General features: G+C 42.6%; 1 protein-coding gene across 1 annotated transcript in view; it reads right to left on the reverse strand.

The window, feature by feature from the left end:
* Nucleotides 1–5835: 5835 nt before the first annotated feature.
* Nucleotides 5836–15524, reverse strand: part of dus3l (dihydrouridine synthase 3-like (S. cerevisiae)) — a 27617-nt gene continuing 17928 nt past the window's right edge. Inside the window, exons 11-16 of the mRNA NM_001140439.1 lie at nt 15424–15524; nt 15218–15314; nt 7599–7674; nt 6962–7150; nt 6539–6667; nt 5836–6150 (exon numbers count right to left, since the gene is read on the reverse strand). The exon at nt 15424–15524 is cut by the window's right edge and continues 10 nt beyond it. Coding sequence (NP_001133911.1) covers nt 6078–6150; nt 6539–6667; nt 6962–7150; nt 7599–7674; nt 15218–15314; nt 15424–15524 — 665 coding nt within the window. The 3' untranslated portion in view covers nt 5836–6077. The remainder of the gene's footprint in view (nt 6151–6538; nt 6668–6961; nt 7151–7598; nt 7675–15217; nt 15315–15423) is intronic.

Genomic DNA, 15524 nt, shown 5'->3' on the forward strand with positions numbered 1-15524 from the left:
GGCATGGGATCCTAGATCCTCAAATAGCTCTACAGCTGCACCATCGAGAGCATCCTGACCGGTTGCATCACTGCCTGGTATGGCAACTATTCGGCATCTGACCGTAAGGCGCTACAGAGGGTAGTGCGTACAACCCAGCACATCACTGGGGCCAAGCTTCCTGCAATCCAGGACCTATATACTAGGCGGTGTCCGAGGAAAGACCATAAAATTGTCAGAGACTCCAGTCACCCATGTCATAGATTGTTTTCTCTGCTACCTCACGGCAAGCGGTTCCGGAGCGCCAAGTCTAGAATCAAACGGCTCTCTAACAGCTTATACCCCAAGGCCGTAAGACTGCTGAACAATTAATGAAGTGGCCACCGGACTATTCACATTGACACCCTCCTCCATTTGTTTTGTACACTGCTGCTACTCGCTGTTTATTACCCATGCATATTCACTTCACCCCTACGTACATGAACAGATTACCTCAACTAACCTGTACCCCCACACACTGACTCGTTACCAGTATCCCCTGTATATAGCCTCGTTGTTATTTTATTGTGTTACTTTTTTTTTACTTTAGTTTATTTGGTAAATATTTTCATAACTCTCCTTGAACTGCACTATTGGTTAAGGGCCTGTAAGTAAGCATTTCACGGTAAAGTCTACAGTTGCTGTATTCGGCGCATGTGACATATAAAGTTCCATTTGTTTTGTTGACGTTGAGGGAGAGGTTATTTTCCTGGCACCACTCCGCCAGGGCCCTCACCTTCTACCTGTAAGCTGTCTCTTTGTTGTTGGTAATCAGGCCTACCACTATTGTGTCTTCTGAAAACTTGATGATTGAGATGGAGATGTGCGTGGCCACACAGTCATGGGTGAACAGGGAGTACAGGAGAGAGCTGAGCACGCACCCTTGTGGGGCCCCTGTGTGTTGAGGATCAGCGTAGTGGAGGTGTTGTTGCCTACCTTCACCACCTGGGGGCGGCCCGTCAGGATGTCCATGATCCAGTTGCACAGGGTGGGTTTCAGACCCAGGGCCCCAAGCTTAATGATGAAATTGGAGGGTACTATGGTGTTGAAGGCTGAGCTGCAGTCAATGAACAGCATTCTTACATAGATATTCCTCTTGTCCAGATGGGATTGTGCAGTGTCCAATGCGATGACGATTGCGTCATCTGTGGATTTATTAGGGCGGTATGCAAATTGCAGTGGGTAAGGTGGAGGTGATATGATCCTTAACTAGCCTCTCAAAGCACTTCATGATGACAGAAGTGAGTGCTACAGTGGCTTGCGAAAGTATTCACCCCCTTGGAATCTTTCCCTTTATGTTGCCTTGCAACCTTGAATTAAAATAGATTTTTGGGGGGGTTTGTATCATTTGAATTACACAATATGCCTACCACTTTGAAGATGCAAAATATTTTTGGGGTGAAACAAACAAGAAATAACATAACTATTCATCCCCCCAAAGTCAATGCTTTGTAGAGCCACCTTTTGCAGCAATTACAGCTGCACGTCTCTTGGGTTATGTCTCTATAAGCTTGGCACATCTAGCCACTAGGATTTTTGTCCATTCTTCAAGGAAAAACTGCTCCAGCTCCTTCAAATTGGATGGATTCTGCTGGTGTACAGCAATCTTTAAGACATACCACAGATTCTCAATTGGATTGAGGTCTGGGCTTTGACTAGGCCATTCTAAGACATTTAAATGTTTCCCCTTAAACCACAGGAGTGTTGCTTTAGCAGTATGCTTAGGGTCATTGTTCTGCTGGAAGTTGCACCTCCGTCCCAGTCTCAAATCTCTGAAAGACTGAAACAGGTTTCCTTCAAGAATTTCCCTGTATTTGGTGCCATCCATCATTCCTTAAATTCTAATGAGTTTCCCAGTCTCTGCCAATGAAAAAGATCCCCACAGCATGATGCTGCCACCATCATGCTTCACTGTGGGGGTGGTGTTCTCGGGGTAATGAGAGGTGTTGGGTTTGTGCCAGACATAGCATTTTCCTTGATGACCAAAAAGTTACATTTTAGTCTCATCTGACCAGAGTACCTCCTTCCATATGTTTGGGGAGTCTCCCACATGCTTTTTGGCGAACACCAAATGTGTTTGCTTATTTTTTTTCTTTAAGCAATTACTTTTGTCTGGCCACTCTTCCATAAAGCCCAGCTCTGTGGAGTGTACGGCTTAAAGTGGTCCTATGGACAGATACTCCAATCTCTGCTGTGGAGCTTTGCAGCTCCTTCAGGATTATCTTTGGTCTCTTTGTTGCTTTTCTGATTAATGCCCTCCTTGTCTGGTCCGTGAATTTTGGTGGGCAGCCCTCTCTTGGCAGGTTTGTTGTGGTGCCATATTCTTTCCATTTGTTAATAATGGATTTAATGGTGGTCCGTGGGATGTTCAAAGTTTCTGATATTTTAACTCTGATCTGTACTTCTCCACAACTTTGTCCCTGACCTGTTTGGAGCGCTCCTTGGTCCCACTTGCTTGGTGGTGCCCCTTGCTTAGTTGTGTTGCAGCTTCTAGGGCCTATCAGAACAGGTGTATATATACTGAGATCATGTGACACCTAGATTGCACACAGGTGGACTTTATTTAACTAATTATGTGACTTCTGAAGGTAATTTGTTGCACCAGATCATATTTAGGGGCTTCATAGCAAAGGTGGTGAATACATATGCACGCACCACTTTTCAGTTTTTAATTTTTTATACATTTTTTTAAACAAGTAATTTTTTTCATTTCACTTCACCAATTTGGAATATTTTGTGTGTGTCTATTACATGACATCCAAATTAAAATCCATTTAAATTACAGGTTGTAATGCAACAAAATAGGAAAACATCAAGGGGGATGAATACTTTTGCAAGGCACTGTACGGGGCTATAGTCATTTAGTTCAGTTACCTTCGCTTTCTTGGGTACAGGAACAATGGTGGACATCTTGAAGCAAGTGGGGTAGGGAGAGATTGAATATGTCTGTAAACATTCCAGCCAGTTGGTCTGCACATCATCTGGGAACGCTGCTAGGGATGCCATCTGGGCCAGCAGCCTTGCGAGGGTTAATACGCTTAAATGTCTTACTCACTTCAACCATGGAGAATGAGAGCTCACAGTCCTTGGGAGCAGCGGTGGCCTGTGTCAGTGCCACTGTGATCAAAAGAATGTTGAAGCATGCGTTCCAATTAGTCAGACCAGTGTTGAACAATCCTTACCACCGGTACTTCCTGTTTGAGTTTCTCTCTATAGGAAGGGACGAGCAGAAAGGAGGTGTGATCTGATTTGCCGAAGGGAGGGTGGAGGTGGGTATTGTATCCGTCCCGGAAGGGAAAGTAGCAATGGTCGAGAGTTTTGATGAGCGTGTAGCACAGGCAATGTGTAATACTTTCGTTGCATTTTCCTCAGATTTGCTTTATTGAAGTTCCCAGCTACAATAAATGCGGCCTCAGGATATGCGGTTTCTAGTTTGAAAAAGTCCAGTGTAGTTGCTTGAAAGCCGTCGTGCTTGAGGGGGAATATATATATATAGCTGTGATGATGACCAAAGAGAATTCTCTCGGGAGGTAAAATGGTCGGCATTTGATTCTAGGTCGGGTGAACAAAATGACTTGAGTTCCTGTACCTTACCACAATTACACAATGAGTAGTTATGATTATCATGAAACATACACCTCCATCTTTTTTTCCCCAGGGAGTTCTTTATTCCTGTCTGCGTGATATACTGAGACCCCAGCTGGCTGTATGGATGGGGACAGTATATCCGGAGAGAGCCATGATTCCGTGAAACAGAATATGTTACAGTCCCTAATGTCTCTCTGGAAGGAAATCCTCTCCCTGAGCTCATCTACTTTATTGTCCAGGGACCGAACATTAGCGGGTAATATACTCAGAAGCAGTGGATGGTATGCAGGCCTCCTGAGTCGGGCTAAAAGTCCACTCTGAATACCTCTTATCTGCCAGCGGCGTCTTGGAGCAGCCTCTGGGATAAGTGGAATTCCCTTGGGGGGTACAAACAAAGGATCCAATTCAGGAAAGTCATATTTCTAGGCGAAATGCTGGTGAGTTACCACTGCTCTAATAATCAAAAGTTATTTCTGGCTGTATATAACAATGCAAAGAAAAACAGGCAACGATTACTATCGGCGCCATCTTGTAAACCAAGTTCAACACTTTCTTCAATTAATTTCAAAACAGCACATGGATTCATCATGGATTGGGCAAAGGTCTCTGATCGCGCTGGTGAACTGCAACTGACGTGCAGGAGCTTCCTGCAGGAATGTCTAGTCTTGCTGAAGTCTTCTCTGTTGCTGATTAGCATTGAGGTTTTTGCAGTAAATCGAGGTGAATATATATTTTTTAGGGGGTAGATCAGCTTTAATATTGAATATAGGTTGTGGCTTGCATCAATGTAATTGTCTGCATCATTTACAATCCCCCATATATATTTGTTTTGTAAATATATGTACCGTGCATTCGGAAAAGTATTCAGACCCTTAGAGCTCCAGAAATCCTCTGTGGAGATGGGAGAACCTTCCAGAAGGACAACCATCTCTGCAGCACCCCACCAATCAGGCCTTTATGATAGGGTGGCCAGATGGAAGCCACTCCTCAGTACATGGCAGTGGTGGAAAAAGTACCCAATTGTCATACTTGAGTAAAAGTATATAGAAAATTCCTCAAGTAAAAGTCACCCAGTAAAATACTTCAGTAAAAGTATTTGGTTTTAAATATACTTAAGTATCAAAAGTAAATGTAATTGCTAAAATATACTTAAATGTAAAAGTAGGTATCATTTAAAATTCCTTATATTAAGCAAACGAGACACAATTTTCAGTTTTTTTTAAAATGTATGGATAGCCAGGGGTACACTCCAACACTAAGACAATTTACAAACAAAGCATTTGTGTTGAGTCAGTCTGCCAGATCAGAGGCATTAGGGATGACCAGGAATGTTCTTTTGATAAGTGTGTGAATTGGACCATTTTTTTGTCCTGCTAAGCATTTAAAATGTAACTTTTGGGTGTCAGGAAAAATGTATGGAGTAAAAAGTACATAACTTTTACTTCACTACATTCCTAAAAAAATAAATAGTAAAGTACAGATACCCCAAAAAACGACTTAAGAGATGGCTGAGTTTTGATAAATTAGAAAATCAGATGTGTCTATTTAAATGCTATCAACTTGAAACTGTTTATTCATCAAATACATTACAATAATGAACCATGTTCAGTTTTGCATTGATATCTTAATTGTTAAGTTAGATTTTTTTTAACTAACGCTAATGCTTAAAATAAATCATAAAATCTTCTCATGGACTAAAATTCATATTCACACCAAATCTGGTCCCTGGACTAGTCACAATAGTCCCTAAAGAGAAAATAACATTGATGCATTCAAAGATGGCCACACTATACCAGGAGATGCATATTAGCACATACGTTAAAATATTCTCACGAACCATAGGACCAAATTGGTACGTTTTAACTTAGCTTTTCTCAAACTAAGGGATTGGTCAAAAGATGGCTGAGTTGTTGACAAAAGTCTGACTTTACATGTCCATTTAAACCGCTGTATATCCACTACACAGTGGCCTACCAATTTGAAACTTGCCATAGCCATTATGAACATCCCTAACATGAACCACACTGCATATGGTATTGATATCTCAAAAAACAAAACTATTAAGTCATTCTTTGCATATGTAATGCTAATAATCAAAATCTGCAATCATCTTCATGACTCATATGTCAGATTCACACTAAGACCAGCTGTATGTTAAACGAGATAATCAAAACTCAAACATTAGAAACAAACATACTAATGTAAAAACTTCCGAAAAGATCAAAGTTGTATTTTAGATGCATTTTATTCCATATACAGTATTTATTTGGTGCAATGGTAAAACAAATACATCTCCAAGTAAAAGAAACACACACCACTCCAAACAAAGTTGAAAAAAATCATTTTCGTAATTTTGAAATTACTTGTATTACTCATGTAATAGGTATATTCAGGACTGCTGACTTGAATGGAAATAAAATTGACAAAAGCTTTGCCTTCATAACTTTTTGTTGAGCATTCATACACAAAATTCATTTGTAAGCATTTGCCTTATGCTTGGGCAGAAAGTTGAAATTCTTGGGTACAGGCCCAAGCAGCATTTCACTGTGGAGAAGGGGAAACAGACCATTATTAAAAACCCTTCTTCATGAAACTATTCAGCATGTGTGTAATTGGAACAGATATTCAGCCTGTATAAATACATTAGTATAGAGGTAGTCTATACTAATTGAAACCAACTGAGAAATGCTAAAATGGGACTATTTTTAAAGTGCATTAACACACTCATCTTATTGGCTGGTTAAGCTAAAAGCCACCATATAAAGCCCTCAAGAATATGGATTGAGATATTGCTCTTGCAACCTCCTACTATGCTATTTTTAATTGGAAGCTTCAACTACTGAGAATGATTCAAGAGGTCAGTGCGAATGAAAACCAGCATACACTGGCGGCCATAACAACCTAGGTTAGGATAAGCAACAGTGATCTTCACCTGATCTTGATCCAGTCCCCTACGTGTTGACTTGCCATAAGAGACTCCAGGTAGTCCCTGCCCATGTAGTAGGGTGGTCGCTCGTTGATCTTCTGGGGCACTCGTTCCAGCAGCCCAACTGGTATGTACCTACAAAGGAGAGAGGGTAAGATTGGCATGTCCACATTAAATGTGTTAAGGCGTTGATGTTTACAGTTATAAATTAAAAGAATATTTTGAATTGGTTGAATTCTAGGTTTGTGAAAGACGGTAAATACAGAGAAAAATGATTTTCGGCAGTCCTGAAGGTTCTCGTTTGTTTGTCTTCACCTACATCAACCTATTGATCAACCTATAATGCACTAAAACAACTATTGTGTATGTTTCTAAGCATTATTACAGTGTGAATACCACCTGATACTTCGTGCCTATACAAGTACCCACCTGCACATGAAGGACAGCCATTCCAGCAAGAAGTTCCTGGTCTTCTCCAGGCCTTGGGTGTCCGAGCCCCAGTGCTCCAGGCCGTAGTGGGTGAAGTCCCTAAGGACATCCAGCCGCTCGCTGGACGAGATGTCCCAGTCCCGCCTCTCCTTGATCTCTGTGAAAACCCAGGGCTTGATGAGCGCGCCCCTGCCCGAGAGAAAAAGTATTACAACTAGAGCTGGAGTCGATTAAGGCAGGGGTTCTCAAACCTCCTCGGACACCCCCAGCTGTTTCATGTATTTTAACTATTCACTGCTAGCACACCTGATTCAAATGGTCAACTAATTATGAAGCCCTTGACTAGGTGAATCAGGTGAGTTAGTTCAGGGCTACAACAACATTGTGAAACGTCATGGGGGTCCCTGAGGAGAGGTTTGAGAACCACTGAGATAAGGGACTGAATTGAAAGTGCTTCCCATCTCAAATCAACCCATAGCCCTTCATCAAGCCTCCCTATGTACTTCTGTAGATCTGAAAGGATTGGATAAAAAGTAAGCTATATGGTATCAACTCATCCTCTCAGAGCGCACTACTCTGATCAGTCAAATTGTGTGAAATCAAAAGCATGTCTATTCTTTTCCATTAAGATACCAACCTTGCCAGCATAATACCCGAAACGTCAGTCTCTCTAGCCTTCATGGCGTCATAATAAGACAAAATGTCTCCATTACCTGCATATAAGAGAGATGAGGTTTAACAGGTGCACACACAAACACACAGAAAGAAAAACATGCATGCACGAACACACTAACTTTGTGAGATTGAGACGCCACGCGACCCGTACTCCATCACCGAGCATACTACTTGCCAATGTTCAATCATTAAAGAATAAACTTGGTGAACTTAAGATCGAGGATCTCCTTCCAAATGGACATCAGATTCTGCAACATACTCTGTTATACTGAGACTTTGCTTTCCTCCGACATACAAACTGATTATATACAACCAGTGGATTTTACAGTTCATTGAGCGGATAGGAAGCAGGTTCTCTCTGGCAAGAACAAAGGCGGAGGGCTCTGCTTTATGACCAATAACAAGTGGTCCCACAGGGGAAACGTACAGGAACTTTCGAGCTTCTGCTCTCCCGACTTGTAATACATGCTGCCCTTTTTAGCTTCTGAGAGAGTTCTCAGGGATTATAGCCATGGATGTGTCCATCCCGCCCCAAGCAGACACCAAAAATGCTCTCAAAGATCTTCATTGGACCCTGAAAAAGCTGGAGACCGCATAACTGGAGGCAGCATTTGTCGCAGCGGATATGAACTAAATCAAATCAAAGTTTGTCAAATGCGTGTAGACCTTACAGTGAAATTATTACTTACAGGCCCTAACCAACACTGCGATTTTTAAGTAAAAAAAATAGGTATTGGGTGAACAATAGATGAGTAAAGAAATAAATACAACATTAAAAAGACAGTGAAAAAGAACAGTAGCGAGGCTATATAGAGGCACCGGTTAGTCAGGCTAATTTAGGTAGTATGTACATGTAGGTATGGTTAAAGTGAATATGCATATATGATAAACAGAGTAGCAGTAGCGTAAACTAGGGGATTGGCGGGTGATGGGTGGCGGGACACAATGCAGATAGTCCGGGTAGCCAATGTGTGCGGGCACCAGTTAGTCAGGCTAATTGAGGTAGTATGTACATGAATGTATAGTTAAGGTGACTACACACATCTGGTAAACAGAGAGAAGCAGCGTAAAAGAGGGGTTGGTTGGGGGGGGGGGACAATGCAAATTGTCCAGCTAGCCATTTGATTACTTGTTCAGGAGTTTTATAGCTTCGGGGTAAAAACTGTTGAGAAGCTTTTTTGGTCCTAGACTTGGGGCTCCGGTACCGCTTGTCATGCAGTAGTAGAGAGAACATTGGGTGGCTGGGGTCTTTGACACTTTTTAGGGCCTTCCTCTGACACCGTCTGGTGTAGAGGTCCTGGATGGCAGGCAGCTTAGCCCCAGTGATGTACTGGGCCGTATGCACTACCCTCTGCAGTGCCTTGCAGTCGGAAGCCGAGCAGTTGCCGTACCAGGCAGTGATGCAACCAGTCAGGATGCTCTCGATGTTGCAGCTGTAGAACCTTTTGAGGATCTGAGGACCCATGCCAAATCTTTTTAGTTTCCTGAGGGGGAATAGGCTTTGTCGTGCCCTCTTCACAACTGTCTTGGTGTGTTTGTACCATTTGTTGGTGATGTGGACGCCAAGGAACTTGAAGCTCTCAACCTACTCCACTACAGCCCCGTCGATGAGAATGGGGGCGGGCTCGGTCCTCCTTTTCCTGTAGTCCACAAACTTCTCCTTTGTCTTGATTATGTTGAGGGATAGGTTGTTATTCTGGCACCACTCGGCCAGGTCTCTGACCTCCTCCCTATAGGCTGTCTCGCCGTTGATCAGGCCTACCACTGTTGTGTCGCCTGCAAACTTAATGGTGTTGGAGTCGTGCCTGGCCACACAGTCGTGGGTGAACAGGGAGTACAGGAGAGGACTGAGCACGCACCCCTGTGGGGCCCCAGTGTTGAGGATCAGCGTGGCAGATGTGTTGCTACCTACCCTCACCACCTGGGGTCGGCCTGTCAGGAAGTCCAGGATCCAGTTGCAGAGGGAGGTGTTTAGTCCCAGGATCCTTAGCTTAGTGATGAGCTTTGAGGGCACTATGGCGTTGAACGCTGAGCTATAGTCAATGAATAGCATTCTCACTTAGGTGTTCCTTTTGTCCAGGTGGGAAAGGGAAGTGTGGAGTGCAAGAGAGATTGCATCATCTGTGGATCTGATTGGGCGGTATGCAAACTGGAGTGGGTCTAGGGTTTCTGGGATAATGGTGTCATGTGAGCCATTACCATTCTTTCAAAGCACTTCATGGCTACGGACGTGAGTGCTACGGGTCTGTAGTCATTTAGGCAGGTTGCCTTAGTGTTTTAGGGTACAGGGACTATGGTGGTCTGCTTGAAACATGTTGGTATTACAGACTCAATCAGGGACATGTTGAAAATGTCATTGAAGACACCTGCCACCTGGTCAGCACATGCCCGGAGCACACGTCCTGGTAATCTGTCTGGCCCCGCAGCCTTGTGAATGGTGACCTGTTTAAAGGTCTTACTCACGTCGGCTACGGAGAGCGTGATCACACAGTCGTCCGGAACAGCTGATGCTCTCATGCATGTTTCAGTGTTGCTTGCCTCGAAGCGATTTAGCTTGTGTCACTGAGCAGCTCGCGGCTGTGCTTCCCTTTGTAGTCTGTAATAGTTTGCAAGCCCTGCCACATAAGACGAGCATCAGAGCCGGTGTAGTACGATTCAACCTTAGCCCTGTATTGGCGCTTTGCCTGTTTGATGGTTCGACAGAGGGCATAGCAGGATTTCTTGTAAGCTTCCGGGTTAGAGTCCCGCACCTTGAAAGCGGCAGCTCTAACCCTATAGCTCAGTGCGAATGTTTCCTGTAATCCATGGCTTCTGGTTGGGGCATGTCTGTACAGTCACTGTGGGGACAACGTCCTCGATCCAGTGACTGATGGGGTGTACTCCTCAATGCCATCGGAAGAATCCCGGAACATGTTCCAGTCTGTGCTAGCAAAATTGTCCTGTAGTTTAGCATCTGCTTTATCTGACCACTTTTTTTATAGACCGAGTCACTGGTGCTTCCTGGTTTAATGTTTGCTTGTAAGCAGGAGGATAGAATTGTGGTCAGATTTACCAAATGGAGGGCGAGGGAGCGCTTTGTATGCATCTGTATGTGGAATACAGGTGATCTAGAATTTTTTTCCCTCTGGTTGCGCAATTAACATGTTGACAGAAATTAGGTAAAACTGATTTAAGTTTCCCTGCATTACAATCCCCAGGCACTAGGAGCGCCACCTCTGGGTGAGCCGGTTTCCTGTTTGCTTATTATGTTTGCTTACAGCTGACTTACTGCAGTCTTAGTGCCAGCATCCGTCAGTGGTGGTAAATAAACAGCGACGAAAAGTATGGATGAAAACTCTCTTGGCGAATAGTGTGGTCTACAGCTTATCACAAGATGCTCTACTTCAGGCGAGCAAAATATAGAGACTTCCTTCGATTTCGTGCACCAGCTGTTTACAAATATGCACAGACCGCCTTCGCCCCCTAGCTGAATATCCATTTCATCATTCTGCTACGATTCCATGAAACATAAGATGTTACAGTTTCTGATGTTCCGTTGGTAGGATATTCGTGATCGTACCTCATCTAATTTATTGTCCAATGATTGCACGTTGGCAAGTAATATTGACTGTAATGGCAGCTTTCCCACTCGCCTTCTGCGGATCCTTACGAGGCACCCCTCTCTGTGTCCTCTGTACCTGCGTCTCTTTCTCTTGCCAATGGCGGCGATGTCAGCCTTGTTGGGTGTTCGAAGTACATCCTGCTTGTTGAAGAAAAAAATCTTTGTCTAATCCGAGGTGAGTGATCGCTCTCCTGATATCCAGAAGCTCTTTTTTGCCGTAAGATACGGTGACAGAAACATTATGTACAAAATAAGTTACAAACAACGCGAAAAAAGACATAATAGCACAATTGGTTAGGCGCCCGTAAAATTGCTGCCATTTCTTCCTGCGCCATTTTACATTTTTTAAGTAATTTGAAGTCTGCGCTCCTGAATCATCAACACATTGACGGTCTAACTCGCGCAAATTCCACACTTGACCACTGCTACAACGCTTTTCGACACGGGTATTAGGCTCTATTCCATCCTCAAATCTGACCACGACTCCATTTTGCTCCTCCCCGCCTACATACAAAGACTAAAGAGGGACGTTCCAGTGGTCAGGTCTGTACAACACTGGTTCGACCAATCAGAATCCATGCTCCAAGACCGTTTTGATCACGTGAACCGAAGTATGTTCCAGATTGCCTCTGGGGATAAAATGAATGAATATACCGACTAAAATGTGATGTGATACCAACGGTGACTTTCAAAACTTAATCGAATTAAAAACTGTGGATTGATGGCAACCGTGTCAGGAAACTGAAGAATGGTCATTTATCGTGTTACAGTTGTCAATATGTATATATCATATAAGGGATAATCAACGAGGGGCTATGTATTCTCTGGAAAATAATAGAGGTCGACCGATTAATCGGAATGGCCGATTAAGTCGGGCCGATTTCACGTTTTCATAATAATCGGTAATCTGTATTTTTGGCCACCGATTTGCCGATTTTTTTGTTGTTGTTGTTTTTATAAATATTTTTTAACTAGGTAAGTCAGTTAAGAACACATTCTTATTTTAAATGACGGCCCAGGAACGGTGGGTTAACTGCCTTGTTCCGGGGCAGAACGACAGATTTTTACCTTGTCAGCTTTGGGATTCAATCTTGCAACCTTACGGTTAACTAGTCCAACGCTCTAACCACCTGCTTTACATTGCACTCCATGAGGAGCCTGCCTGTTACGCGAATGTAGTAAGAAGCCAAGGTAAGTTGCTAGCTAGCATTAAACTTATTTTATAAAAATCAATCAATCATAATCACTAGTTAACTACACATGGTTGATGATATTACTAGTTTATCTAGCCTGTCCTGCGTTGCATATAATCGATGCGGCGCTCATTCGAAAAAGGACTGTCGTTGTTCCAACGTGTACCTAACCATAAACATCTATCTTAAAATCAATACACAAGTATATATTTTTAAACCTGCATATTTAGTTAATATTGCCTGCTAACATGAATTTCTTTTAACTAGGGAAAATGTGTCACCTCTGCAACAGAGTCGGGGTATATGCAGCAGTTTGGTCCGCCTGGCTCGTTGCGAACTGTGTGAATACTATTTCTTCTTAACAAAGACAGCCAACTTCGCCAAACGGGGGATGATTTAACAAAAGCGCATTTGCGAAAAAAAAGCACAATCGTTGCACGACTGTACCTAACCATAAACATCAATGCCTTTCTTAAAATCAATACACAGAAGTATATATTTTTAAACCTGCATATTTAGCTAAAAGAAAATCCAGGTTAGCAGGCAATATTAACCAGGTGAAATTGTGTCAGTTCTCTTGCGTTCATTGCATGCAGAGTCAGGGTATATGCAACAGTTTGGGCCGCCTGGCTCGTTGCGAACTAATTTGCCAGAATTTTACGTAATTATGACATAACATTGAAGGTTGTGCAATGTAACAGGAATATTTAGACTTAGGGATGCCACCCGTTAGATAAAATAGGTAACAGTTCCGTATTTCACTGAAAAAATAAACGTTTTGTTTGAGATTATAGTTTCCGGATTGGACCATATTAATGACCTAAGGCTCGTATTTCTGTGTGTTTATTATATTATAATTAAGTCTATGATTTGATATAGCAGTCTGACTGAGCGGTGGTAGGCACCAGCAGGCTCGTAAGCATTCATTCAAACAGCACTTTCGTGCATTTTGCCAGCAGCCCTTCGCAATTCTTCAAGCATTGCGCTGTGTATGACTTCAAGCCTATCAACTCCCAAGATTAGGCTGGTGTAACCGATGTGAAATGGCTAGCTAGTTAGCGGGTGCGCGCTAATAGCATTTCAAACGTCACTTGCTCTGAGACTTGGAGTAGTTGTTCCCCTTGCTCTGCATGGGTAACGCTGCTTCGAGGGTGGCTGTTGTCGATGTGTTCCTAGTTTGAGCCCAGGTAGGAGCGAGGAGAGGGACGGAAGCTTTACTGTTACACTGGCAATACTAAAGTGCCTATAAGAACATCCAATAGTCAAAGATATATGAAATACAAATCGTGTAGAGAGAAATAGTCCTATAATTCCTACAACCTAAAACTTCTTACCTGGGAATATTGAAGACTCATGTTAAAAGGAACCACCAGCTTTCATATGTTCTCATGTTCTGAGCAAGGAACTTAAACGTTAGCTTTTTTACATGGCACATATTGCACTTTTACTTTCTTCTCCAACACTTTGTTTTTGCATTATTTAAACCAAATTGAACATGTTTAATTATTTATTTGAGGCTAAATTGATAGTATTTATGTATTATATTAAGTTAAAGTAAGTGTTCATTCAGTATTGTTGTAATTGTCATTATTACAAATAAATAAGAAATCGGCATCGGCTTTTTTTTGGTCCTCCAATAATCGGTATCGGCGGCGAAAAATCCTAATCGGTCGACCTCTAGAAAATAATGACGTGGAAGGTGTATGCTAGCGGAGTGGAAATAACCTTCCACGGAGTTGCATTATTTTCAAGAGAACGCATAGAGCCTCAAGTTGATTATCCCTTTATACCATGGCTATAATGTAACACATTTACAGCTAGAAATGGGTTAATTTGCAGGTAGAAATGTGTTCAACATCCAATGAAGTAGCTAGCAAGGTTACTAGTGTTGGATTCTGGGTAAACTTTGAACATTGATTTTCTAGAGACATGATAGACATGGTATCTGAGGGATGATAATGGTTTTTACATCAGAAGTTAATGGTTATCTGTAGGAGTTAGATGGCTTTGGAATGTGTAGGGGAGACGGGTGGAGATCTTAGAAACTAACAATGTCACTGAGGGAGAGAGGGTGATGTATAACGTTTACATTATGTCAGGATATGTTATTGTTAGCCATCAGGGATCCTCTGGGAGGAGAAGAGACAAAGTCTGGTATCAATAACCACGGCAGCCTTGAGTTGGGGAGGACTGAGTACTTTGGAGTAGAGGTCAGGTTAGATGAAGTGAAGAGGAACAGATTAAGGTTCAGACTAAGGTTCTGTCTAGCAACAGAGGTGCATTGGCTGTTCAGTGTGTGAGAGGAGACTCAGCCTAGGAGAAAGGGTTAAATATCAGTGCTTGTGTGAAATGTGATGTCTGAATACAGCTGTGTCGACCCTTTGGGAAGAATTAAACTTGGTTAAGCTTCTCTAGTGTCCGTGAGTTATTTACTCTGAAAAATAAGAACCTATCACTAGATAACAGAAGTTGCCTTAGTAACCAAACAAACAGCCATTACGAAATCAAATTAAACAAAGCCAATGTTTTTAATTAGACTTCTTTCAAAAGCAGCTCAAACATGAAGAACTATAAGCCACTGAATTCTACCTTGCAAAAACACTGCTTTATATAGAAATAATGCATGCTCTAGAATGACCTTCAAGCCAATCAGAAATGAGTATTCAACAATGCCAGTTTTTATTGTTTCATTCACTTCCCTTTGACCCGCACTGTTAAATTTCCCTGTACCTTGCTACATCTCCAACCCTGTGCATGTGACTAATAAACTCTCTAAATCAAACTTACCAAAGAGTGGGATGGGGCTGGCGAGTTGGGAGCAGGTATTGATGTAGTCCCAGTCAGCTGACTTGGTATAGCGCTGTTCTCTGGACCTGCCATGCAACTGCATAGAGACTTGAAATTACTCTTATGCTACACATCCCTGCCTGTGACGAAACCAACACAGAACAGTTTACTTAGGCTAGATCGACATTAAATTCTGACAGACGTACCGTGATCATGGACACACCCCACTTCTTCATCTCTGGGATGAGTTTATGTGCGATGTTGGCCTTCTCCTGAACGCCGGTACGAATCTTGACAGTCAAAGGAA

Source organism: Salmo salar, chromosome ssa27 (genome assembly GCF_905237065.1).
Source record: "Salmo salar chromosome ssa27, Ssal_v3.1, whole genome shotgun sequence".
Taxonomy (NCBI): Eukaryota; Metazoa; Chordata; class Actinopteri; order Salmoniformes; family Salmonidae; genus Salmo; species Salmo salar.